A 24,718-nucleotide genomic window follows, 5' to 3' on the forward strand; every position below is an offset into this window, starting at 1 on the left:
ATAACATGGGGGGTGGGGAATGCAGATAAGTCAGAGAGGAAGGTGGACTGGATAGGTGGGAAGGAAGACGGACAGGTAGGACAGGTCAAGAGGGCGGTGCCAAGTTGGAAGGTTGGATCTGGTATAAGGTCAGCAGAGGGGAAATTAAGAAACTGGTGAAATCCACATTGATCCCACATGGTTGTTGGGTCCCAAGGCGGAAGATGTGTTCTTCCTCCAAGCGTTGGGTGGGAAGGGTTTGGTGATGGAGGAGGCCCAGGACCTGAATGTCCTTGGGGGAGTGGGAGGGGGAGTTAAAGTGTTCAGCCACGGAGTGGTGGGGTTGTTTTGTGCGTATCCTGGACATATCCTCTGAAGCATTCCCAAATAGGTGTCCTGTCTCCCCACTGTAGAGGAGACCAATCGGGAGCAACGAATACAGTAAATGACATGTGGAAATGCAGGTAAATCTCTGGCGAATGTGGAATTGAGACATACATCTGATGAATATGTCAGTGTACAATACAAACGTGAAACGCACAAGACTATTACTGTGTCTGTTCTCATTTGACCTCTTCAAATGTGAAGGATATTTAAAACACAAATAATCTTTGGTTTCCTCAGATGTGGAATCCTGATGTTGTTTGCTGCACTTGTGGTTCTGGGGATTGGTGAAATGAGGGTTTGGAATGAAGATGATTTGAGTAGTAATTCTATCATTTTGAATGTATTCTTTATCACTGTTCCCAGGATCCTGGTTGAAGTTTTTATGTCTGCTCAGTGTCACTTGAGTGGTGAGGTCAGTCTGTTAATATGGAGGTGTTCTGTATATGAGTTTGGTCTTTGACCAGCTACAGTCTGGGATTGGCTTATTTTCAGAAAAGAATATGGTAAATGTGTTTGTCACAGGGGACTGTGAATCTAAAAAAGCTTTCACTGCTAGCATTTTCATCACTTCGTGTCTTGGGGCACTTGTAGACATTTTTGGATAAAGATTAATGACTACACTGAGGAAACAACTCCATTATCGTTATGTTGTACAACTATCAGGATGGTGGAAGGTAAAGTAAATGTACTTTGATCTTTTCTCTTTAGCAACTCTCTGTACCTATGGTGTATGGAGAATGATGTCATGCTAAGACGGCCACATCAGACGTTAATTGTAAATCCAACTCCCACTCCCCACAGTAATAAGCAAATAGACCAGACAAATATTTAAACCAAAAGGATAGTTTTTTTTTTAGACAAAATATGATTAAAGAAATCATTTGATATTAAAATAACAGGCTTTAAAGGTTCTGTACAGCAGATGATAGAGGGTGACTCATTCCTCTCTGGGAGAGGCTCAGCCATTTTTATAAATTACAAAAGGCAAATTTGGAATATTAAATGTTTAAATACATAAAGGCAAACAAAAGAAACAATTAATAGTCTCAATTCTGAAGCTATTCATAGCCATGGTGATAAAGTCAATATGACTTGGACACATTCCTTTAAGTAGGAATCAAGCTACAAGTGTAACAGAGAAGCTGGTTTAAACAGTGACTAGCGCACTCAGGATGTGATATTGTAGGCACCTGAATCCAGGCCTGTCACTCTGGGTTTATGCCAGTGCCAAGATTGCACCCACATTTACTGTATAGGTTCACCAGAAACAATATATCTGTTTAACTTTATTTCAGAGAAAAAGCACAGCAATTTTATGGAAGTACAAAGAAAGGGTTCCTTTCAGAGCCACTGACATTTAAGAAGCTACAGTGTGCTGTTGCTTTGCTTCTGACAGTCTTGGCCTGGCCCTTCAGTGATAGAATGGTGCACTTTGACAAACCTTTTACCAATATAATGTCCAGGGACTTAGTAATTCTCTAGTATTCTGACACTAGTGTCAGCTCACTGTATGCCCAGTGGCAGTGATGTGTACACTGTTTTCTGAAGTACAGATTACTCCTAATGCAGCTGAAATGAGAGTTAGCTCTGGGATGCTTGGATTTGAGTGATGTAGTAAATTGCTGAATGATCAGTGAGCAAAGGGTGAAATTGCATATTGGGAAAGCTCACAAACTTTCTTTTACAGAAGTTAGCTGCATTTACATGTTATTAACTTAAAAATTGAAAAAAAAACACTCAAGTAAAACTAATAGCTGCTTAGTGGCTTTGTGGACTTTGGATATGCTTGCATAGCTCAGCTGTTAATCCTGTGATACTTACTGCATTGTTTTGTTGCATAAACAGATAAAAATTATACATGTTTGGAGACTCTAGTCAGTGCATCCATTTTCCTTTAAAATATTGCATTGTATTCTCATCCCAGATGTAAACAGTGACTGCTTTTCTGTATTCTATCTCTGTCTCACTCTATCACTCTCACCCACACAGTCTCTGCCAGAATCTGAGTTGTTGTCGTTTATGCCTCTAGTTCCATAGGGCGAATCATCATTGTTGTGGTTTTCAGTGGGTAATTTCTGCCTTTCCAGGGCTTCCAGAATATTCCCTGTTTCCTCTCATGTCTCTGTCGGGGCTTGCTGGCAAAATACTTGCCATTCAGGTTGGCCTGTCCACACGTAGTGAACCACCATCCACCTGGAATAGACAGAAAGATGCCATTAAAGCTGTGGAAAACAAGCCAGCTCACAGCTCCAGTAAAATGTCGAGTCTGCCATGTATTTAATGCATGTAGAACCAGTCAGCATTGAGGTGGGCAGGGAGGCAGAATGCTCATGACCACCTGTGGGAGACACTGGACAGGAACTCACCCCCAGTTCTCCCAATCTCAAAACCAGAACAGCTGTTTTTCAGCAAAACAAAAGCAAAATGTTGCAGATGTTGGAAATCTGAAACAAACAATTCTGGAGAAACTCAGCAGGTCTGGCAGTATCTTCTCATGAAGAAATCAAGCCAGAGTCAAAACATAATTCTGGTTTTTCACACTCCACAGATGCTAACAAACTTCGTGAGTTTCTTCAGCATTCTCGGTTAGCGTCACTTCTTCCCAATGTTGGATCAAGGTTCCAACTGGTTTGACATAGAATCTATCCTTTGGGAAACACCCATTCTGTTGAAATAAAGGCCTCGCTAGCTCCCAGTGTGCAGGGACTACTGCCCTGAAGTCACCGACACATAGGTAGATCTACGCCCAGCCTCTCCACTACTCTGCAGTTCGAAGCATGTGATATCCCAGGACATTTCTGTCCATTCAGTCCATCTGCTGCTGATGACCCCTAAGGAGACTGCAGAAGTAGCATCTCCCTAAAGCATAGTGCAGAGTTCTGCCTCGAAATCAGTGTGTGGATGGCTAGCATAAGTTTCCCTCCTCCTTGTTCCCTTCCTCAACCTCTTATACTGTGGTGCCTGGGTATAGCATCCTACAGTGCAGCCATTCAGCCCATCATGTGGTTCTAGCTCTTTGAAAAATCTGTCCAATTAGACCCACACCTTAGCTTCTCCCCAGACCCTGAAAGCTTTTCTTTTCTAAGGACGTGTCAATCACTGCTTAGAAGTTCCACTGGAGTTTGTTTCTGTCATCCTTTCCAGATCAGAACACTATTCTTCGTGAAAATAGTCTTCAAGTTCTATTGACAATTAGTTTGAACCTGGGGCCTTTGGTTACCAACTCACTTGCCTGAAGAAATAGTTTCTCCATTTTATACTCCTCAATTTCACCCATTAGGTTATTTTTTTTTAATGTTTGCCATCCAAAGGAGCCAAGTGTGTTGCTGGCTCCAACTCCTGCAAGTCCCTCCGTGACAGCATTAAGTGTCTACCTACAACAAATGGACTGAGATGGTTCAAGGTGGCAATTCACCACCACCTTCTCAAGGGCACTGGGGACAGGCAATAAATGCTGGCCAGCCAGTGATGCCCATATCCCATGAATGCTCATTTTTTGATCCAATCCCAGCTTCTCTAATTTTTACAAATAGCTCATATTTGCAGAGATGCCAGTGAGCCTGAAATTCCATTGTTCTCGAGGGAAACCAAGGAGGAACATGATATTGTTTTAAAATTCAAGCATTTTTTGGGTCTGCCTGAGGACTGACCTGTTAGGTGTTTTGCACAGCTCATGTTGAACTTCAGGTCGTGGTCCTGGTCCCGAGTTGAAAAGCCCAGTCCACTCGACTCCCGGATGGCATTCTTGAGGTTTCCAGAAATGGGGCTCTTTAGGGTCATGGTGTAGTCAGTGGCCTCGCTGCCCAGGCTGAATGGATATTCAGTGTACTCAGTGTGATTCTCCCAGTCCTCCAGCTCAATACGCAACAGATATCCACCCTGGCGCACAATGGTATAAAGTTTCTCCAGACCCAGCCAGAATTCACCTGAAATCAAGAGCGTCTGATCAGAACAGAACAGAGAATTCTATTTGTTAAATGAGGATTTGCTGAATTGCTCTTGATGATCCTCTCTATGGTAGATTGGCTCAGTTGGCTGGATGGATGGATTGTGATGTAGGGATGCCAAACTGCATGGGTTCAGTTCCCACACTGGCCAAGGTGGTCAAGCTGGCCTTTAATCTCTTTTTTCACCTGAAGCCTGGTGAGCCTCAGTTTAACACTCGCCACCAGTCATCTCTCTCTAATGACAGCGCACCCTGTGATCATCTGGTGACTCTCACTAATGTTTCAGTGTGTTCTGTCCAATATTCTGCGGTTTGTTGACATCAGCAAAAAGATTACCTGCTTATTATGATGGCCTTGCTGTGTGCAATTTGTTTGTTAATTTGATTCAGGGGTCATGAGCAAAGCCAATTCTGTACAACAGAGTGGTTTGTGAGGTCACTCCAGAGGAGAGTGAAGACTCACTTGTGTTATAGAGTCATAGAGATGTACAGCATGGGAACAGACCCTGTGGACCTGTGAGTTTGGAGTCAGAAATAGACCAGATAAAGCAAGGGAACATTTAGATACTAAAGCCCATCTCGTTCACTGATGTCCTATTAGTGTCCAAACATTGTTCATATTGTGCATCTAACAAATGAAATATTTATCTTCGTACGGTTTCCTGTTTACTCCCTACCTCTTCCGAAGGCATTGGATTCAAAATGTGCTTCAGTATTCCACTAAAAGAATGGTATATTCCTACCCTCATCTCTCACTCACTTTATTGCCTGGCCATCAGGTTCTGGAGCCAGGGCTGAATTGACCCAGAGGAACCAACCCATTGTAAGCTTGGCTTCTTTTGAAGTGAGCCAATATCCGTAGTGAATAGGCCTGCTGAGTCCTGCTTACCAGTCAGGTTGCCAAATCCATTCTTGTAAGCTTGCCAGAGGCGGTCAAAGTCCACTGACCCATCCCTCCTTCTCTGGATCACAGTCCAGCCACCTTCTGTTGGAAGACAAATATTTTATGAACTCATGTAGACTTGCCCAGATGGATGAGGTGTAAAATTAGATCTGACAAAATCAAAAGCAGTTCTGTGTTTCCTGTGGTCATTCTTACCCCCGCTCCTTTTCTAGCCCCTCCCGAGCTTTGTTGCCAGGAACAAAGAGGTTAGTCGCATCCTCATTCCTGAGTAACAACAGCTCCCTCGCACTGTATCCATAAGCAGGTTCTCATCCTCTTTAAATAAGACCTTCGGCCCTGGACCCTTTTTCAACAAAAAGGAAGTAAACCTTTGACCCCATTTTTGGGAACAGTTCTGGCCTCATTTTCTGGAGAGTTCCAGACTCAGTCTCCAGTGATGTTAAAATTCTTACCTTCTGTCATTTGACAGAATGCTTCAAAGGGCTTTGAGCCTATTGGCTGGATTTTGTACACACTGGTGATTCGCTGTCCTTCCAAGTATAATTGGTGACAATCAGATGGCAGTTCTACAAGAAAGGAAGAGTGTGCACTTGTTAGGTATCAGGCATTTATTCACTCTTACTTGTCCGCATTTCAGTCTATTCCTGCAGATATTCTCACATCAAAAGTTATACAGCACGGAAACAAAGTTTTCTCCAGGTGTTAAATGTGAAGCTATTAAATTGGAGGCAGGGCAAAGAAACTAAAAGATTCTTGTTTCTTGCTATGTTTTCTTCTTAATTCTCATTTGCAGAAGGCACAAAGGTAACATTACCAAAACTTTTGCTTTAATGAATTTATACCCCTTAAGGGATGTTTATAGTAAGTTTATGTTCAATAAAAGCTTTACTCTTTCCAAAGACAGTGGTTCAACTCGGAATACATAAGTTTCAGAATCTTGAGAAATACAATTTCTCTTTGAGGGCTATTTGCCTGAACTTCAAACCATGGCGACTCAGCACTGCCAACTCAGTACAAGCTATTGTTAAAAGTTCAGCTTCTGTGCTGCAATAAATATGTCCTTTACCCCACAGTTGAACATCTGAAGTGGGTGGAGGCCATGTGTATCTGTGGGAGTGGCTAAATTACATAAGAGATTGCACGACCAATGGGAGGAGTTTATCCCCCCACCAACCCTACTTTTAGCTCTATTATTTTAACCAGAGACTGAACAGGGAGTATTTTTTCCTCTTCGCTCCAGCTGAAATAATGATGTGGAAGTGCCTGTGTCGGACTGGAGTGGACAAAGTCAGAAATCATACGATGCCACCTTATTTTTACTTTTTTATAATTATCTCTGCCTTATTTAGTTGGATTATGGGTCAACCCTTCGCTTGCTATTCAGCCACTGACACTTTGCTAACACTGTCTGACACTCTTGGTCACTTGCAGAGACTTATTCGACACTCCACTCACACAATTTGTATGATCTTTTGATCTCTCTTCCCATAAATTGTGTGTTCTGTGTGCTTCCCTCTCACTAGATCCGATGAAGGGGCTATGCTCCAAAAGCTTGTGATTTCAAGTAAACCTGTTGGACTATTACCTGGTGTTAAGTGATTTCTGACTTAGTCAACTGAAATAAATGAGTGAAGAAAGCATTAAGTATTTCCAAGTTTTGAGTTAAACAGGATGGAATTCACCCAAAATTTTAGATTAATTAACCATTTCCATTCAGTTTGTCTCTAGATTCACTTTTAGTTTATATTTTTCACTCGGACAATGATAAACCCCACTTTTAAATCTCTCCTACATGAAAGTGGGGATATGTAAATGAGAATCCCTGGGTTTTTTTTTAGTGCTTTAGTGACAGTGTTGAACACCTCTTTAAAAATCCACACAGTTTCTATGCTTTAGTTAACTTTTGAGGTGTGGGTTACAGAGCCAAGTTTGAATCTGGTTGATTGGTACGTTCAGTTCTGCATTGGAGCTGCAGGTCACTCTGTGCTGCTTTATTTTGTAACAGAAGCAGCTCAGTGCTGTTCAGGGTGAAAGGATTAGGAGGCTTTGCTGGGGTTTTTCTGAAGGCTGACGTCAATGTGAACTTTTACCCAGTTGTCTCAGGATCCTGCTGTGCCCCTCCAGGCAGATACAGTCAGGCATTCCTTACGGCTTAATCAGAGAACACTAGGTCACTTGAGGCAATTAACACTTGCTGAACTGTGTGTGTTTGTTTGCTCTAGTTTTAATGCCCAGTTCTGTTGCTAGTTTCCCCGCTCAATCTCAGACTTCCTGCTGAGTGCTTGTCACTGATAAAGGGTCTGTTGGCTCAGTATTTCATCTCACAATGGAATTAGTTGATTCAAATTTTGAAGTGCCAAAATTTTTAATTAGTTAATGTTAAATTATAAACTAGGTATGTATATTACAGGGTGTTAGATGTATATTTGGCACTTTTGGCAAATGTGTGGCACAGGATGTTTGTGTACGCTTACTGTGTAGAGTTATTGTATACCAGCCTCGTCATAATTTCATCCTATTTAACACATTTACCAACTGTATATTCTCTGCATTGTAAAAATCCCATTTACAGCAAAACCCTCAGGGTCCAATGCTCCCCAATTCTATACTCTAAAGGTCAGCTCAACCCTAACTCCATGGTTCAGCTTGCTCATCATTCCAAGTTTCAGAGCTGCACTAACTTTCAAGCGCTTACCACAATGGAGTTTATCTTAAATCCACCACAGTTTTATTCCTCTACACCTCTGGAAAGTACTCTAGCCTCCCTGAAAACACAGCTCTCAGGCTCTGACCATCGCACCCACCCTACAACCAACCATTAGCAAAAAAGTTCCTTCAGTCCAGTAAGCCCTACACTCTGAAATTCACCTTGCTTCCTCGTTACTTCTCTCATCCCCTTCCTTTCAGAGGCTCACTGAAACCACCTCTTTCACCAAAGCAATCCCATCAATCTCTTTTCCTTCTGGTGTCCATTTTTCCAAGCACCTTCAGATAATTTTCCATGTTGAAGGTGCTATGAAAATGCAGGTTATTTTTGAGGTATGGCTCTGTATAGGATTTATGTTCACTTTATATTTTAAAGATATGAACAGAGTGCAGACAGTCTCAGGCCTATCCAGACAGCTACTTTGACACCACACTCAAAGTACTGTTTAAAAACTAGTCACATCCATTATGGAGATGCTTTCAGAGTCATGTACTGTTTAAAATACTCAATTTGTTTAAAAGGAGCTTAGTGTGATGGAGCCTTTGCTAATCAATGAGGTTTCTGTTTATGTCTGTGATTGCATTTAAAACTGATGGGAAGCAAAGATTTAAACTTTAGTAAACAAATGACAATGAATAATATAATTACAAGGGTATTTAATCAGCTTGAACTAAATATCTTGAATTATGGTGGTGAGTATTGCTTGCATTTCTAAACAAGGTACTGAACTTGAAGATGAACTTGTGTGGGTGTTGGGGAGGGTAGATCAAGTAATGCCCTAGTTCAACTCAGGTTAATGACATTTAAAACAAAGATGAATACAGTAAATAGATGAGAGTTACAAAAAATAGTGATCCAACTGAATGGAGGAAAAGACTGAAGGCTGAATGGTCCACCCGTGTTTCAAGAAATTGCTTTCCATAGATATTTAAACTCAAATTTCCAATATTGGTAATTAAGCACATTAGACATATTAGCTATTGGCTTTGTTGCTGCAGGTCACGTACTTCAGATAAAATATTTATTGTTACTGACTGAAGTGGGGTGGAGGGGTGGGGAAAGGAGGTGATCATGATATATTTGGTGAATTATGAAATGTAGTGACAGCAGCTCAGGGTCTGAGGTTTACCCAGATAAATAAAACCCTCTGGGTCACTGGATTGGGACATACTCTGGCAATGGCTTAAATGGAAGCAAGTGGCCCAAAGCTGAAGCCCTCTGCAAGGGCAGTCTCTATCTTTGCTTTTGACACACTTCCTACTAACTGCCTCGTTTGGAAGTGGAGTAAAGGTCAGCGTGTTATGGGAAGAATTGAAGAAGGAAAAAAAATCTGCATGAGGGAAGTGCTCATCCAGAGAAAATAACAACTCGCAGAAGTTCAGGACTGGAGTGGGAAGCTGTTATGAATCAGGCTCTTCAACTTTCACTCACTTGGCTTTGAGCCACATTATTCACACATCAGCTTTATTTTAAAAACAAAAAAACAGTTTAAGCTTCTCTCCTACTTTGCAGATAAAAGTCTTTAATGTTTCCTCCCAGCTTGTGGCCAGCTCACAGCAGATTCAACTTTCACCTAGTTGGCGAGCAGCCACAGCTGCTATATTTCATTCGTAAGAAATTCCTGAACAGCTCATTTTCTGGGAGAGTCCTCCTCCTTCTTGGCTCCTGTCGGATCGGAGTAGGGCTCAGCAACCATTCAGTGGGACTGCCTCATGCAGTGAGCAGCTTTGAGCAGCCTTTGAGCACAAGGCTTGCCTGGAACTGGGAGCATGGCTGGAATAAACATATGCCATACACAGCACTGGGTTTTTAAAAAGGTAGATAAAATTGGGAAAAGGCTACAGATTTGACATTTAAAAATAGTAAATAAACAGCAAGGCACATCCATAAAAGGCAAAGTGGAGACTGGAATTTTACACTGTGAATGTCAACCTCATGTTTCTGTACAGATCTTAATAATCCTGCAGTATTTGATACAGATTCTTGCTAATATTTAATTCTCAGCCCTCCTTTTAAAATTACTCCCCCATACATATATTTTTATTATGTATTTGATCCAAACCAGGTCATGATCTTGTACACCTCTATTAAATATTTTTATATTTGAACGGTTATTGAAAGGGAAAAAGAAAGGCCTTACCCATAACCGAAACCTCTTTCCACACTATCTCAACTCTGAAGATGCCAACACTTGGAGTGTTTTCTAATGGCATAAAACAGGCTATTGCATACATCATATTTGAATTATGCTAGAGAGCGCTAGCACAGTCAGTCCCATTATTTCCCCACTTTGCACTTTGGGTTTTTCCCTCAAGTCCTCATCCAATTTCCTTTTAAAGCAATTGACTGGCTCCACTTCTCACCAACTCTGAAGCCAGAGAGCAGCATGGTGGCTCAGTTGTCAGCACTGCTGCCTCACAAGTGCCAGGGACCTGGGTTCATTTCCACCCTTGAGTGACTGTCTATTTGGAGTTTGCATGGTGTCAGTGTCTGCGTAGGTTTCGTCCCACAGTCCTCCCAGTGGATTAGCTATTCTAAACTGTCTGTAGTAGTGAGGGATGTGCAGACTAGGTGGGTTAGCAATGTAAATGCAGGGTTTTGGGAATAGGGTTGGGGGTGAGTGCTCTATGAGCTGAATAGACTCTCGCACATTGTAGAGATTTTAGGATTCTAGATCATTACCACTCCTTGTTTAAAAAAACAAAACCTTCCTCACATCTGACCTTGCATTTCTTGGTCAAAACCTGTATCCCTTATTTCTTGTACCACTGGAAAATGGAAATAGCTTTTCTTTATCCATCTCTGATCCAAACCAGTCTGATCTTGTACACCTATCAATTCTCTCCTCCATTCCCTTCCTCCTTAGAAGGAAGAGGCTTTGCACAACACTACTCAGTGGGAGACAAAGGAGAAATCTCTTCACCTAGAAAAAGAGTGGTGTGCCTGGGGAATTCTCTGGCACTGGAAACAAAGAAGGCTAAAATATTGAAGACTTTCAAGAACAGTGTAGGTATAGTTCTTAGGACTAAAGGGATCAAAAGGATTTGGGGAGAGCAGAACAGGGTATTCAGTTGGAATGGCAGAACAGGTTTGAATGCTTCTGCTCCTATATTCTGTGTTTTTATGTTGAACAGTGTGGGGGGGAGGGGGTAAAAGAGGAGGAATACCACAGCCAAGTCTGGTCCTGCTTCATGCACTCATTCCAGTCGGGACCAGTGACCAGGAGCCTTGGCTGATTTACTAGACCCCCTAACATTCTGGCTTTGTGGATTTAAAAAAAAACTTATTTTTAAAAAACATTTGACAAACAAAAAAAAAACCAATCTGTTTATAGGCAAAAGGGTCTCCCAGGAATTTGCCTGCCTTGCTCTCTCTGCCTGTAATGTTTTGAGTGCCCTTTCCCCCAGTTGGCCAGCAGCCATAAAAACATTCCATTTGCTGTTGTGTTCTGCACAGAATGTTCAAAGTCCAGCTGGCCCTCTTTCTACGTTAACGCAAGTATACCAGACATCTGTCGACTTGAAACCCCAGGTTAAGGAAGCATGAACACATTCTTGCAGCCCCAAATATACAACTCCTAATTACCTGTACATAGTCAGTGACATGAGACTGTGTCGGTTCCTGTGTGTTGCATGTGTTTGTTCATGTTTGTTCTCACATGGTGTGTTGGTCTGTCTATGCATGCAGTGATTTCTCAGACCTTAGAATAATAAAGTGGAATTTTCCTTATTATGAACTTCCACTTTAATAACAGCAACAGTAGCCTGTGGAATAAAGCAGTAAACTGAAGGGTTGTGGTTTAATTTTATTTCAAACTCCTTTACCTCAAAGATAGATCTAGCTTAGAGTAATGACACGAGAGAAAGAGGAAAGGGTGTATTTATTCAGATTCCATTGCCTTCCCACCTGCAGTTAGGTCTGGGAATGGGTGTTTTACTGGAATTTTTCTAAGAGTGTACTTACTGTCATCTGGCTTTGGCTCCATGCTGCTGTGTGTATGAGGAAATATCTCCATTCTTTGTTTGAAAATTGACCTCCAGTATGGACTGTCTTTAAGCTGTAATTTGTTTTCTGGCAGCTGTTTTGGAGAGGAGACTGGATTAAATTCCCCTTCTGTTACAATTCAAAATTACACACACAAGACAACATCAGTCTAAATGCAGAAGCAAGTTAATATAAAGCAGTGTTTGGATGTATAACAAATCTTAATCTGTGCTCCTGATTAAGAGTTTCAATAGTTTAGTATGTTTGCACTTGTGTTTCAGCTTTTTCCTTTCCAGTTGTGTACAGTTCTAACTGACACGATGCTACCCTTCCCAAGTCAGTTTAGTTCATTAAGCCTAGACTGTGAATGCTGGCAGAGTATTCAACATTATGGGAGGGTACTGGAACACATCCTCTCTTGTCTATACCTGAAACCTCAACACTTTCAATGAATACTGGAGCTATTGGAAAGTAATGAGGAACCTTGGCTGATTTTGACTTTTCTTCTCTGCCACTCCAGGGGCATCGACCAAAGTAGGCTGTGTCTAATATTTTGGAAAAGATCAATTAATTCCAGCCTCGTGCTTTCCAATGTGCCCATGCATATGCCCTTGCCTTGTTTTGGTAGTAGTGTTAAATTTGTTGTTCTAGTTACATAACATGCTTGTGTGTTTAGTAGAGATACTCCTTGCCTGTGTATATTTAATATTCCTATCACATACATTGTTTCATCTGTACTTATTTACCATTTGTTATTGTAGTCACGCACCTGGTTTTGCAGAATCTGGATTTGAACTCTCTGCTTTTCAAGCTGCAACTGCTGGTCTTCAATTTTTGTCAACAGTTCATTAATGTTTCTGCTTTGAGTTACCACCATGGACTGCAAAAAGTAAATGAATATTTTAAAATTCAGTAAATTTTTAAAAAATGATTCATGTTTTCTGAAAATTTGTAATCTGAGCATTAATTTTATACAAGGCAATATCTGGTTGGACTACAAGTTGATCAACAGAGTTTAAGAATGCATTCCTCGAATCTCAAAATCAGAAGGAAACCAATCTGTGCCATGATTTAACGGTCAGACTCAGTTGAGTTGAAGGATCTCCTACCTAAACATGGTCAGTTCAAATCTCACATCAAGATTTCAGCCTATAAGCTAAGCTAATACTTATAAAATGCAATGCTGAGTGAGCGGTATGGATATTAAGTTGCCCATTTATGTGGTTATGGAGAAAAAAATCCCTTTGCACGATTTAAAGAGATTCTCTTCATTGACCTGGATATCACTTTCCCCTCAACTGACCACTAAACACACAGATTGCCTGGTCTTTATGCATTTGCTGTTTGTGGGATCTTGCAGTGCAAAAATTGGCTGATGGCAACCCTTGAAAATTATTGGGCTGGAATGTTAGAAAGTTAGAGAATATTAGAAATAGTTCTGAGGAAGGGTCCCTCCACCCAAAACATTAATTGATTTCTCTCCACAGATGCTGCCAGATCTGTTGAGCTTTTCGTGAAATTTCAGGGATTTTTTTCTGATTTACAGCATCCAGATTCCTTTTAAAAAAAAGGGCCAGTTCTTTTTATTCTCTTCCTATTCCTAGGTTTTATTATACTACCTCCTTTTTCAGCAAACTCAGTAATATTTAGTGACTGAATTGCTGCTGTACAATGCTGATTGTACTAAGTGGTGTGAAGTACAGTATATCCCTAACCCCAGGCAGCAGTGTGGCTCACATCACGATCCACACGCACTACACGATTGTCTAATATACTGCTGACTGGGACGTATTGCATTAATCATAACCCATGTTGTAAGCATTGAGGTGTTCTTTGGGACATGTCCCTGTCTTCCATTATTGCCAACGTGCAGCATTTCCGAGTGTCCGGTTTATATTGGAGTGTACTGGTCTTATATATGTGCACCTTGTAAACTCATTGGGGGGGGGGGGGGGGAAGAGGAGGGGTAACAGAATGCCACTTCCCTTTTCTAACTTCAAAAACACCCCCGAATTTCGAATCAAAATCGTTTTAGTGTCTCAGTGTTAAATGAGAACAATAAAGAGGTAGCGAATACTTCTGCTGTTTAAGCTGCTGGCTGATTGTTACAGATACCAGTGTCACTTATTTGGAACACCTACACACTAAGATCAGTTCCAGTTCATTTTTCACTCCAAAAGATCTACTCAAAAAAACCTCCTGCATTCTTATTTACACCACGATTAAATAATTGGCTAATCAAATTGTTTTGCAATACCCTTCGTAAAAAGTCCACATACAAATAAGTTAATGCACTTTTAACTGCTAAAGGGAAGGTATCAAGTTCTCTATTAGACTGAAAAACTACAGTAAAATATCAACAGGTGTCACTTTGTGACTTACTCGGATACTGTTAAAACTGCTTCCAGCTCTGTCCCTGCTCACTAGGCTCTCCACCTTCTCCTCCACGCTCCGCAGCGCCCTGTCCATCCTCAGCCTGTCCTGCTCCATCTCCTCCACCTTGGCCCGCAGGCTGGCGGAGACCTGCGGCAGGTGAGCCCCGGGCAGGTTCGGCGGCTCCAGCCCGGAGCGCTGCTGATCGAGGCGGCCGGCCAGCTCGGCCAGGCTGCGGTTGTGGGAGCCCAGCTGCTCCATGACCTGGCGGAGCTGCTCCTTGCTCCGGTCCACATGCTGCTTGAGGCCGTGTCCGAGCTGCAGGAGCCCGTGGGCGATGAGGTTCACCTCGTCCCAGGAGGCGAACTGCATGTGCCTGTCCTTGCCCTTCTTAGCTGCAGCTCCCTCGGTGAAACTGGCCGCACAGATAACAATGCACAGCGGGCCGGCGAAAGGCAGCTTCATCTCTTGTATTTCTTTTTGTCTTCAAAAATAATCGTGCTTTCTCTCTGCGTCTCTCCTTGTCTTCTGTGCTGCCCCGCCGCTGTCTGCCCCTTTAAATAGCGGGAGTGACTGGGAGCCGCCCCCAGCTAAACAGCATGAAGTTGGCAACACGGAGTGGAGAGTCACAGTGTCATCGCTGGCTGACAGAACGGAAAACGGGCTGCAGTGAATTATAGAATCATAAAATCCCCACAGTGCAGGCAGAGACCATTTGGCCCATCGAGCACACACCGACCCTACAAAGTAGCCAGACCCCACCCATACTCCTCTCATCTCACATTTCCCCTGGCTAATCCACCTAGTCCACACATCCCTGGACACTATGGGGCAATTTAGCTTCAGTAATCCACCTAGTCCACACGTCCCTGGACACTATGGGGCAATTTAGCTTGGCTAATCCACCTAGCCTGAGCATCCCTGGATATATGGGGCAATTAGCAAGGCCCGCACCAATCAATCCCACCACCCCATGGCTGGACATTTCAACTCTTTCCCCCCAACCAACTCTGCCGAGGACATGCAGGTCCTAGGCCTCACCCATCGCCACTCCCTTACCACCTGACGCCTGGAGGAAGAACGCCTCATCTTCTGCCTCGGGACGCTTCAACCCCATGGCATCAATGTGGACTTCACCAGTTTCCTCATTTCCCCCCCCCCCTTACCCCAATTCCAACCTTCCAGCTCAGCACCTTCATGACCTGTCAATCTTCCTTCCCGCCTGTGCTTTTCCAGCACCACACTCTTGACTCTAATCTCCAGCATCTGCAGTACTCACTTTCGCCCAATTAGCCTGACTAATCCACTTAGCCTGCACATCCCTGGACACTATAGGGCAATTGAGCATGGCTAATCCACTTAGCCTGCACGTTTTTGGACTCAGTGGAAACCCACAGGGAGAAGGTGCCAACTCTAAACAGTTCCCTGAGTTTAGAATTGAACCTGGGTTCCTGGCGTTGTGAGGCAGTAGTGCTAACTGCTCTTGGATAAACATCTCATGTTTAATGGGTTAAGATAAGTCATCAGTATTTCTCTTTGCCCTACCTTCAAATAGTGCCTTTGAATTTTGACTTTAAATACTTGGGGAGTCTGGCTGCCATTTTATATTTTTACGTATTTTGATTTCAAATGACCTTTGGGCTCAGGGCAGTTCTGTGTCAGAAGCTTCCAGGAGTAAACCCGATAAACAGTCCATACATTTTCTTTAAAAATTGTGACTTTAGAATTGATGAGTCTGGAAGTGGAAGAAAGAGCTGTTGAATAAGGCTGCGGTTCCTTTGAAGAAAGCTCAGGTTGTGCTTCAGTTAAATTAGCCACATCCGGATCGATCCTGTAGTTTAGCCCATATTGCATAGCAGTGGCTTAGTGCCCAGTACTATGATTCACCATCTCCAATTCAACACATTCTGTTGCATGAAGGCATTTGGAAAAGGAAAAAAGAGAGAGAGAATGGCAGGGAGAGAGGGGGGAGGGAGAGACGGGGGGGAGAGAGGGAGAGAGAGAGAGAGAGAGAGAGAGAAACATATGGAGAGATTGCAGGAAAGAGGCTGATAGGAGTTCTCTGGTTTTTGGTTCTTGATTTTACCCCTTAACAGTTAGTATCAGTCATGGTCTGCCGCTGACCCCCAGTAAGCGTTCTCCCAAATTCTGAATGCATTTTAGGCAGTGCAGCAGCACAGTACTGTCATTCGTGAGTAGGGACCAAAGGGGTTGCACGTTTGCTGCGATTTTCCACACGATAAATTTGGAGTCTTTATTGGGATAACATAGAACACTTTCCTCCCCCATCACCAACCCATCAGGGGGTTGAATTTAAAACCCGCAATTGATGAGGATACATGTTTACCACAAATTCTTGATTATTTTTCATGTGGTGGATTGTCTAAAATATGTTTGTCTTTCTGAATTCAAAGAGAAAAAAAAAGCATTCTTAATAAAGTTACAGTTCAGCAATATGCAGATACCCCATTTCCCGCATGCTCCTATGCATTGCTTGCTTTACTTTCTGAATTGTGGTATTGACTAATTATTTGCACTGCAGTGCAATGTAGAATTTAATACCATGCTAACAAGAATAATGTATCAGAATGGTGGTCTTCTTGATGACTTTCACCTCTGAGCAATTAGCATATAAGCTTCAGTTCCTCTCTAGAATTTAAGGTGACACTTCAATGCAGTACTGATGGAGTGCTACACTGATGAGTTTTGTCTTTCCTCAGAGGGATGTAAAGATCTGATGGCTCTATGTGATAAATTGTCAAGACTGTTACCTTGACCAACATTTAACTAACATCAACTAAAGCAGATTTTCTGGTCAATTATCTCACCACTGTCTGTGGTACTTGCCTGTGTGTACAAAGTTAAAAATCACACAACACCAGGTTATAGTCTAACAGGTTTATTTGGAAGCACTACCTTTCGAAGCGCTGCTCCTTCATCAGGTTGTAACTATCCAACACCAGCATCCCCAAATTATGACAGCCTGTGTGTAGATCAACTGCTGCTTTTCCCTACATTACAACAGTGACTACATTCAAAGTTTGTGACTACATGAAAAGTACTTTCATAATTGTGAAATGATCTTATACACCCTGAAGGCTTCATATACAATCAAATTTCTATTTGATGGGAGAGCTAATAACTGCAGCAATGTTTTAGAGTGAGAGCATCAGTGGAGGGGTTTGAGTACAATAAGGACAAATAGAATTTTTTTTGTTGTACATTAAATAGCCTTGATTTAAGAGAGAATTTGTCTTTCAGAAAATATAGAACATTTCCAAAAATATAAATCAAAAGAGTTGTGGATCTGGAAATCAACAACAAAAGTTGCTGGAAAATCTCAGCAGGTCTGGCAGTATCTGTGGACAGAAATTAGAGTTAACTTTTTTTTAAAATGACAAAAACATACTTCATTCATTAAAAAAACATCTCTGTTTATATGTATGTATATAATATAAAGTCACAAATGCAATTTGTCTCTGTGCAGTAATATATCAAGTAAACAAACAAACGTTTGAGTTTGACTCTATCCCAACAAACTAAAGGCATCTTTTACATGTACGAGACTATATTTACATATAGTGAGGCAATAGGAGAGTCCAATAACTGAATGGACCCCAATTAACTTCAGCAGGAAGATCTCAGACAGTGGTCTTTCCCCACTGTGCCTTGGCAGCAGCTGCCCCAGGCTTTACTGTGTCCCTCAGCACATAGTCCTGGACCTTGGAAAAAGCAGAGTTAATGTTTCAGGCCCAGTGACCCTTCCTCAGAACTGTTGGTAGCCTGGGAAAAAAAAAGTTATGCAGAAGATCGGGTAGGGCAAGGAGGTAAGGGGTAAACGATAGGTGGAGATACAGCCCAGAGGGAGAGAGGACAAATTGGACAGACAAAGGAATGGATACCGACCAACATGGGAGAACGAATACTTATTAACAGGGACAATTAGTGGTTAACAATGGGTTGTGTGTAGTAGCAAACCATGTGATAACAGAAGCGGAGAGCACTGAGACCATCCTGATGGGGGAATGGACATGTAAAGAGATGCACGTCCATGGAAAAGTGAAGGTGGCTGGAGCTCACAAACTGGAAATTCTGAAACTGACGTAAAGCATAATAAAATATATTGTGTTTTCTGAAGTTACTATCATGAATGATTAGTAATGGATTTTACTTCGACCATGTGTTCACTATTAATTTCCTGAACAACACATTTTATGAATCCTGGCCCAACCACATTATATGTGAAAAGAAAAGGATGGAATGTTGGAATGTCCATTGGCTGCTGGTTGTTTTTCAGACCTAATTTGCTGTGAATTGTATTAAATAAATTTGCATAATGGCTGGTAGGTGGTGGTTCAGGTAAGAACATGAGAGAAGATGCCAAAAGCCCTAAAATTGGTGATCTCGATATTGAATCCTGAAAGCTGTAGAGTCCCCAAGCAGAAAATGCAGTTCTGTTCTTCCAGCTTGCACAGAGCTTCACTGGAACACTGCAGCAAACCTGAGACTGAGATGTTGGCCAGGGAACAAGGTGGTGTGTTGCAGTGGCAGGCAACTGAAAGCTCAGAGCTTTTTTGTGGGCAAAACGTAGGTGTTCTGCAAAGTGGTCACCCAGTCTATGTGTCATTTCCCCCATTGTAGAAGAGACCATACTATGAGCAGCAAATGCAGTAAACAAGATTGAGTGATGTGCTGCTTCACCTGGAAGGTGGGTTTGGGCCCTTGGATACTGAGGAGGGAGGAAGTGAATGGGCAGGTGTTATGGCTTCTGTGGTTGCAGGGGAAGGTACTGTAGGGATGAGGTATTAGGAGTGAAGGAGGAGTGGGTCAGGATGTCCCATGTGGATGCTAGTGGGATGATAAGTGAGAATAAAGGGGACCCTACTGCTGTTGTGGGAGGGAAGGGAGGTGGTGGGAGCTGAAGTGTGGAAGGTGGATTGGACCCAGCTGAGGGCCCTGTCAGCTGTGGTGCTGGGGAATCCTCAGTTGAGGAAGAAGGTTGACATCAAAGCTGATATCATCAGAACCGATGAGACAGAAGAACTGAGAGAATGAAAATAAATTATTTATAGGGAGTAGGGTGTGAGGATGTATAGGCAAGGTAACCGTGGATTTGTAGTGGACATCGGTGGTCAGTCTATCCTCCAGAAATAGAAACAGATATTCAGGAAGGGAATGGTGTGGGGTGGAGTCAGAGATGGACCAGGTGAAGGTGAGAGCAGGGTGGAAATTGGAAACAAAATTAAAAACGTTTCCAATTCTGGAGGAGGGAGGGTAGCAGCACCGATAATATCATCAATACACCAGAGAAAGAGTTGCAGTCAGAGGCTGGAAAAGGACTGGAACAAGGAACATTGCACATAGTCCACAAAGAAGCAAGCATAACCGAGGCCCACGCAAATACCATGGCGCTCCCTCTGACCTGAAGAAAGTGGAAGGAGTTAGAAGAGAAGTTGTTCAGGGGAAGGATGCGCTTGGTCAGGCAGACGAGGCTGGTAGTGGATGGGAACAGTTCAGGTCTTTTTTTTCAGGAAGAAGTGGAGAGCCCTGAGACCATTGGGATAAGGAGGAGTGGGTGGTGGACATGTAAGGGGATTGCACATCCATGGTAAAGAGGCTGGAGCCTGCAAACTGAAAATTCTGAAACTGATGTAAAGTGTCAGTGGGATCACAGATGTAATACAATATATTGTATTTTCTGAATAGTTAATATCATGAGTGATTGGTAATGAATTTGATTTAAACCATGTGTTTACTGTTAGTTTCTTGAACAGTATGTTTTATTACTCCTGGCCCAACCACATATGTGGAAAGGAAAGGATGGGATGTTGGAATTTCCACTGGCTGCTAGTTACTTTCAGACCCAACTTGCTATGAATTGAATTAAATAAATTTGCACAGTGGGAGTCGACCATTATGAGATTTAAGGATTTCCAGAGATGATAATTGGGGATTAAACAGCCAGCATTCTTTTGGGTGGTGCCAGGCTTGGTACTTGCCTATATTTTGTTTACCTTCGGATGTTGTACTCTGATCCTTTCTCGCTCGCTCACTTTCCTTGGCACAGGAACATCTGACGTTGATGTAGGCAGCTTAGTTTGTTGTCGTTCCTGTTTTACTTCCCAGAAAACGCTGAGGGTGGATTCTTCTGGTAAAATGAAACTCTGTGATGGCCTCTCTTCTTAAATGATCTTAGCTGGGTGGAGTGCAATGGAGGATGTGGGTAGCACTATAGTCTCTGTGCCGGGGAGGGAAAAGTCAATTTGGATTTTGGGTCACGTCAACATTTAGTCAGTACTATTGGACAATGTCTGAGGACAGGACCAATCTTGTCCATATTGCCTTCTTTCCTCTGTCAAATATTTGCCTATGTGCTCCTGCATAAAAATAGTCACTTGGCTACTCATGTGATGTAGTATTGGAGATAGTTCCACTGGGACCAAATGGCAGTGCAAGTTGGATCTTGTAGGAGGTCAAAGCATCTTTTTTTTTCTGAGCTGGGGTAATTGTGGGGAGAATAGTGTTGATGCATTTAAAGGTAGACTGGATAAGCACATTGAGAAAAAAGAACAGAAGGATATAGTAGTGAGGTGAGATGAAAAAGGGTGAGAGAAGGCCTGAATGGAACATAATCACTGGCATAGACCAACTAGGTTGAACGGCTTGTTTCTGTGCAACATATCGCTATATAACAATTCACTCAGTTAATCAGAAGTTAAAAAGAGTCACATCATTCTTCATTTCTATATTCCTATAATCCTGGCATTAGAATATCATCCATGTTCCATAGTTTATAAAAATGTTCAAAATCAAATCAAAATCTTTCTTAACTTTTTTAGCATCAGTCAAACCGATCTCTTTTATTCTGCCTCTCTTGCTGATTGATGATTTTTTTTCTGTTAGGAGGAACAGCTAATTTCCTTCTCACTAGCTCCTTAAATGGCTGTGTATGATCTCTCTCTTAAATCCCACGTCACTAAGTGTTTCAGCATTAGAAGTGCAGTGCCCTTTACTCTAGTTTTGTCCACCCATAGTTACTGGCAGTTTCTTCCAGTCACAGAGGCTGCAATTTTAGTGAAAGACACGTTCGTTATATAATATATCAAAACTTAGACAAAATATTGGATCAACTTATGCTTGATTACAAGGTACTGTGCAAAACTCTGTGAGCTTACTTGAGCCGCCAGATCAAATTTGAAGAACAAAACTATTTATTCTGACTTACTTGTTCCTTAAATCTGGAACGTATGCAGTCTGTTTGATAAATCACCCAATAGATCATAAATCACAAAAAAAATCACTTGTGTAGCTGTAAGGTTGGCCTTTATTTGAAATATGTGCCATGACATTTTCCCAAGCGCTACACTGTCAGGCATGCCACCTCCTGCTCCTCGGATGCTGCCTGACCTGCTGTGCTTTTCCAGCACCACTCTAATCTAGACTCTGGTTTCCAGCATCTGCAGTCCTTGTTTTTACCATGTTGTGGTGTTGGTGTTTGGTATCTGTGTTACACTGAAGTTAATCCAACGAGCCATGCCTGATGATGTGGGCCCAATTTTAGCTCCAATACCTGATGCTATATAGGCAGATTGAATTGCTGGATAGAAGAGCAGTGACTTACCCCTCTCTGATCCCATTGTTTTTGTGCCATATTCAATGTTAATTTGATCCTGTCAGTTAGTGTTGGCTACTTAGATATGGTTTGTTTTGGCTGCTGATGTGATCCGGAAGAGCTTTCAATAAACAGATTGGTTGATCATGTCCATGTGACACCAACAACTCCAGTCGTACCACCCAATCAATTACATTTACCTAGAGCTAGAAATGTTATGATTTTTTGGAAGTTTCTTGACTGAGTTACCCCACTGATACAAGACAATTTAATGCAAGACAATAGATACTACAGTCACTGATTTTTCTTGATAATTAACTAGCTTTACTCTAACCTATAAAGTGAGTAAGGTTAATAATTTAATGTAAATATGCAAGAGTGAGACTTTCTTGTGTTTTCATTAGATGTCGCTGGTGCTGGACTTTAGGTTTTGCCACAAAAATCTGTTGTCTTTTTGATTGTGCTCTGGTTTCACTGTGGGCATTTATCACAGGGAATGGCTGCACATTCCTTTGCTGTGATTTTGGATAAAGGCCCTCATGACTATCCTTTAGGACAGGATTTGATTTTCTGGAAATCTCATAGACGGGAATTAGAAGATGAAGCTGAGAAGTGTTCCATTCGGAAATAGTGAACTCCCTGACTATGGCTAGCAAAATCATTCATTGTATGTAGCTATGTGTTAACAGCCATTTGTCTGGCAGGTGCTGACACAAACTCTCGAACACTTATGGCTCATCATTAATCATAGGCAAATTTATTCTGCACAGTAAAGACATTCTTGAAGCATGATTGACTCCAAGGCCTGGTTCTCCTTGTCCTCATGCCCATTTACTCCAGGTCTGCAATAGAGGTTGCACAGAAGTAAGTTAAAACACGTGCAGGAAATATTAATAGTGCTAAAAAGTAGGAATAGTGCTAAAATTGTAGGTGGGTGATGTACCATCTTTTACATCTTGCAAGTTCTCCTTGTTATTATCGTAAAACCCTATGTTTTCACTCCACATATGCAGGTTTGTTTTAGGGGTTTCATCTGCATCCGAACATCTAACCGTATGTATTTGGAATTCACAGGAATTCACATTAAGACACCGGCCAGCACTCAAAATAGCTTGTTGTTCCTGCTGTTGTATGAGTGTATCTTGTGGTTTAGCATGAGTAATGCTTCTGGGGGTCCGCTAAGGGGAATGTTCAATGGGCTGTATCTGTAAATTGAACAAGCTATGTCCACTGTTTACCACTTTGCAAAATTGGAGCATCTTTTTTGGTTTTCCTGTTTATTACTTAAGAATTTATGCAGTGAAGTCGATTTGAAATTCTGGTATAGTTGGGCGAACGAGGAAGATGAGAGAGCAACTAACTGCTTATAATTGGACATGGAGTTAGTGGTCATGGGTGAGCTGATCGGATGCCAATCAGATACCACAGGAGCCCTTTTTGATTACGCTTCTTTGATGGCAGTTCGAGTGAGAGATTAAAATTGCAGATATTAGAATAGGGAAGCAGGAAGGGATGCCTTTTCAGGATGTGCTCTTGGCATCCTTCAAGCAAGGTAGCTCAGGATGTGATTTTGATTGCAAGTGTTAATTCTTAAAGAGTTAACTACTTAATGATGTTAAACTTGTAAGATATTGAGAAGTTAGATTGGGTTCTGATCTAATTTCGTGTGTCTCAGTGTAGAGTGCGGCCTCACAGCCTAACATGCAGGGCTTGCAAAATGCTTGCCTTTTTGGACTCTTACAGATCAAAATGACATTGATTTAACCAGACCTCCCCCCTGCTGCTGTGTAAACAGGCTTCTTGCATTATGCAGACAGCTCTGACCCTCTGTGGATCCAGGCATTTAAAGAACCCAGTCTTAAACAGGGCCTTTAGGCAGGAGCCAGCCGATATAAACAGCATTCTGCCTGTCTGGAATCCAGACAACAGGGTGATATGCAATCTCAGGCTACTGCAGTGTAAATCCATCTTAATTAGCTTCTAACTGAATATCATAAATAGAACCAGGTACATGTCTGGAATCTTCTCATTCTCTCGATAGTGCTGTAGTGCCTACCCCATTAATTCTTTCGTATCGAATCTGCAGTTTAACGAGAAATCGGAATTTTACCCGAGTCCCTTGAGCTATTGCAGCAATAAGAGAAAGGTCAGGGTCATGTACCTGAGTGAGAGTCGAGGAGCACGTAAATCTTGTGTTCCAACTGTTGGAGTTTGATGAGTTATTGGCTCTATGTGTTGACAGTTCAGCTGAAAACTAACAAGGCAGACTGCTGTCAGAAACAACATTTAAAAGTAGCTTAGCTTAGTACAGTGTGCAATAAGCCAAAGGGATCAAGAGGGCATCTTTGTGTTCATTTTAGCAGTGAGGCACAGCATGCGCTGTTAAATGCCGTTCAAATATATTGTTGTTTGAGGCTTAGGGAAATCCAATAGTCACTACTTCAGTTAGTAAGATTTGTACTGAAAAAGTGCTGCAAGATAAGGGAGAGGTCCCTATTTCTGGGCTCAAATTCTATTCTGCTCCATTTACCATGTGGCTTGCTGATGGCATATGTGGAAGTTTGTACAAACTACTCTTTTGTAATGAGAATGGCTATGGGGATATCACTCACCATTTAGCCAAAAAGGGAGGCCATTCAACCTATCTAATACTTGCAAAGTAACCAGGATTTGCCCCATTGACTGTACCTTCAAATGGTTCCAGCCCTGCCTGGAGAAGATTAATCATGTTCTGAGAAGAAGTGTTTTTAGAACGTGTCTTTTGCTAGTTTGTGTCATGACCTTTAGTGCTGTTGTAGTCGTTTAGGCTGAAATGGTGCTCTATTA

The 24,718-nt window shown here is 42.0% G+C and overlaps 2 protein-coding genes across 3 annotated transcripts in view; one reads left to right on the forward strand and one right to left on the reverse strand.

Annotated features, from left to right (window-relative positions):
• LOC122565276 (dedicator of cytokinesis protein 7-like) overlaps nucleotides 1–24,718 on the forward strand; it is a 191,018-nt gene that overhangs the window by 62,068 nt on the left and 104,232 nt on the right. The gene's annotated exons all lie outside the window — the stretch shown is intronic.
• angptl4 (angiopoietin-like 4) lies at nucleotides 1,194–14,874 on the reverse strand. Its single transcript, XM_043721063.1, has 7 exons — nucleotides 14,290–14,874; nucleotides 12,677–12,787; nucleotides 11,887–12,001; nucleotides 5,669–5,782; nucleotides 5,202–5,297; nucleotides 4,017–4,292; nucleotides 1,194–2,559 (listed from the first exon to the last, which is right to left on the reverse strand). Exons 1-7 carry the CDS (start codon nucleotides 14,743–14,745, stop codon nucleotides 2,384–2,386), a joined length of 1,344 nt encoding a protein of 447 aa, XP_043576998.1. The 5' UTR covers nucleotides 14,746–14,874; the 3' UTR covers nucleotides 1,194–2,383.

Source organism: Chiloscyllium plagiosum, chromosome 31 (assembly GCF_004010195.1).
Source record: "Chiloscyllium plagiosum isolate BGI_BamShark_2017 chromosome 31, ASM401019v2, whole genome shotgun sequence".
NCBI classification, from domain to species: Eukaryota; Metazoa; Chordata; class Chondrichthyes; order Orectolobiformes; family Hemiscylliidae; genus Chiloscyllium; species Chiloscyllium plagiosum.

Excerpts from the sequence above, each read along its gene's own strand:
- angptl4 (XM_043721063.1), bottom strand. The coding sequence starts at position 14,745 with ATGAAGCTGCCTTTCGCCGGCCCGCTGTGCATTGTTATCTGTGCGGCC. Across the intron at positions 12,002-12,676 it reads TCCAGATTCTGCAAAACCAG|CTGCCAGAAAACAAATTACA; the intron begins GTGCGTGACTAC and ends TCTCCAAAACAG. Across the intron at positions 2,560-4,016 it reads CTGTGCAAAACACCTAACAG|GTGGATGGTGGTTCACTACG; the intron begins GTCAGTCCTCAG and ends TGTCTATTCCAG.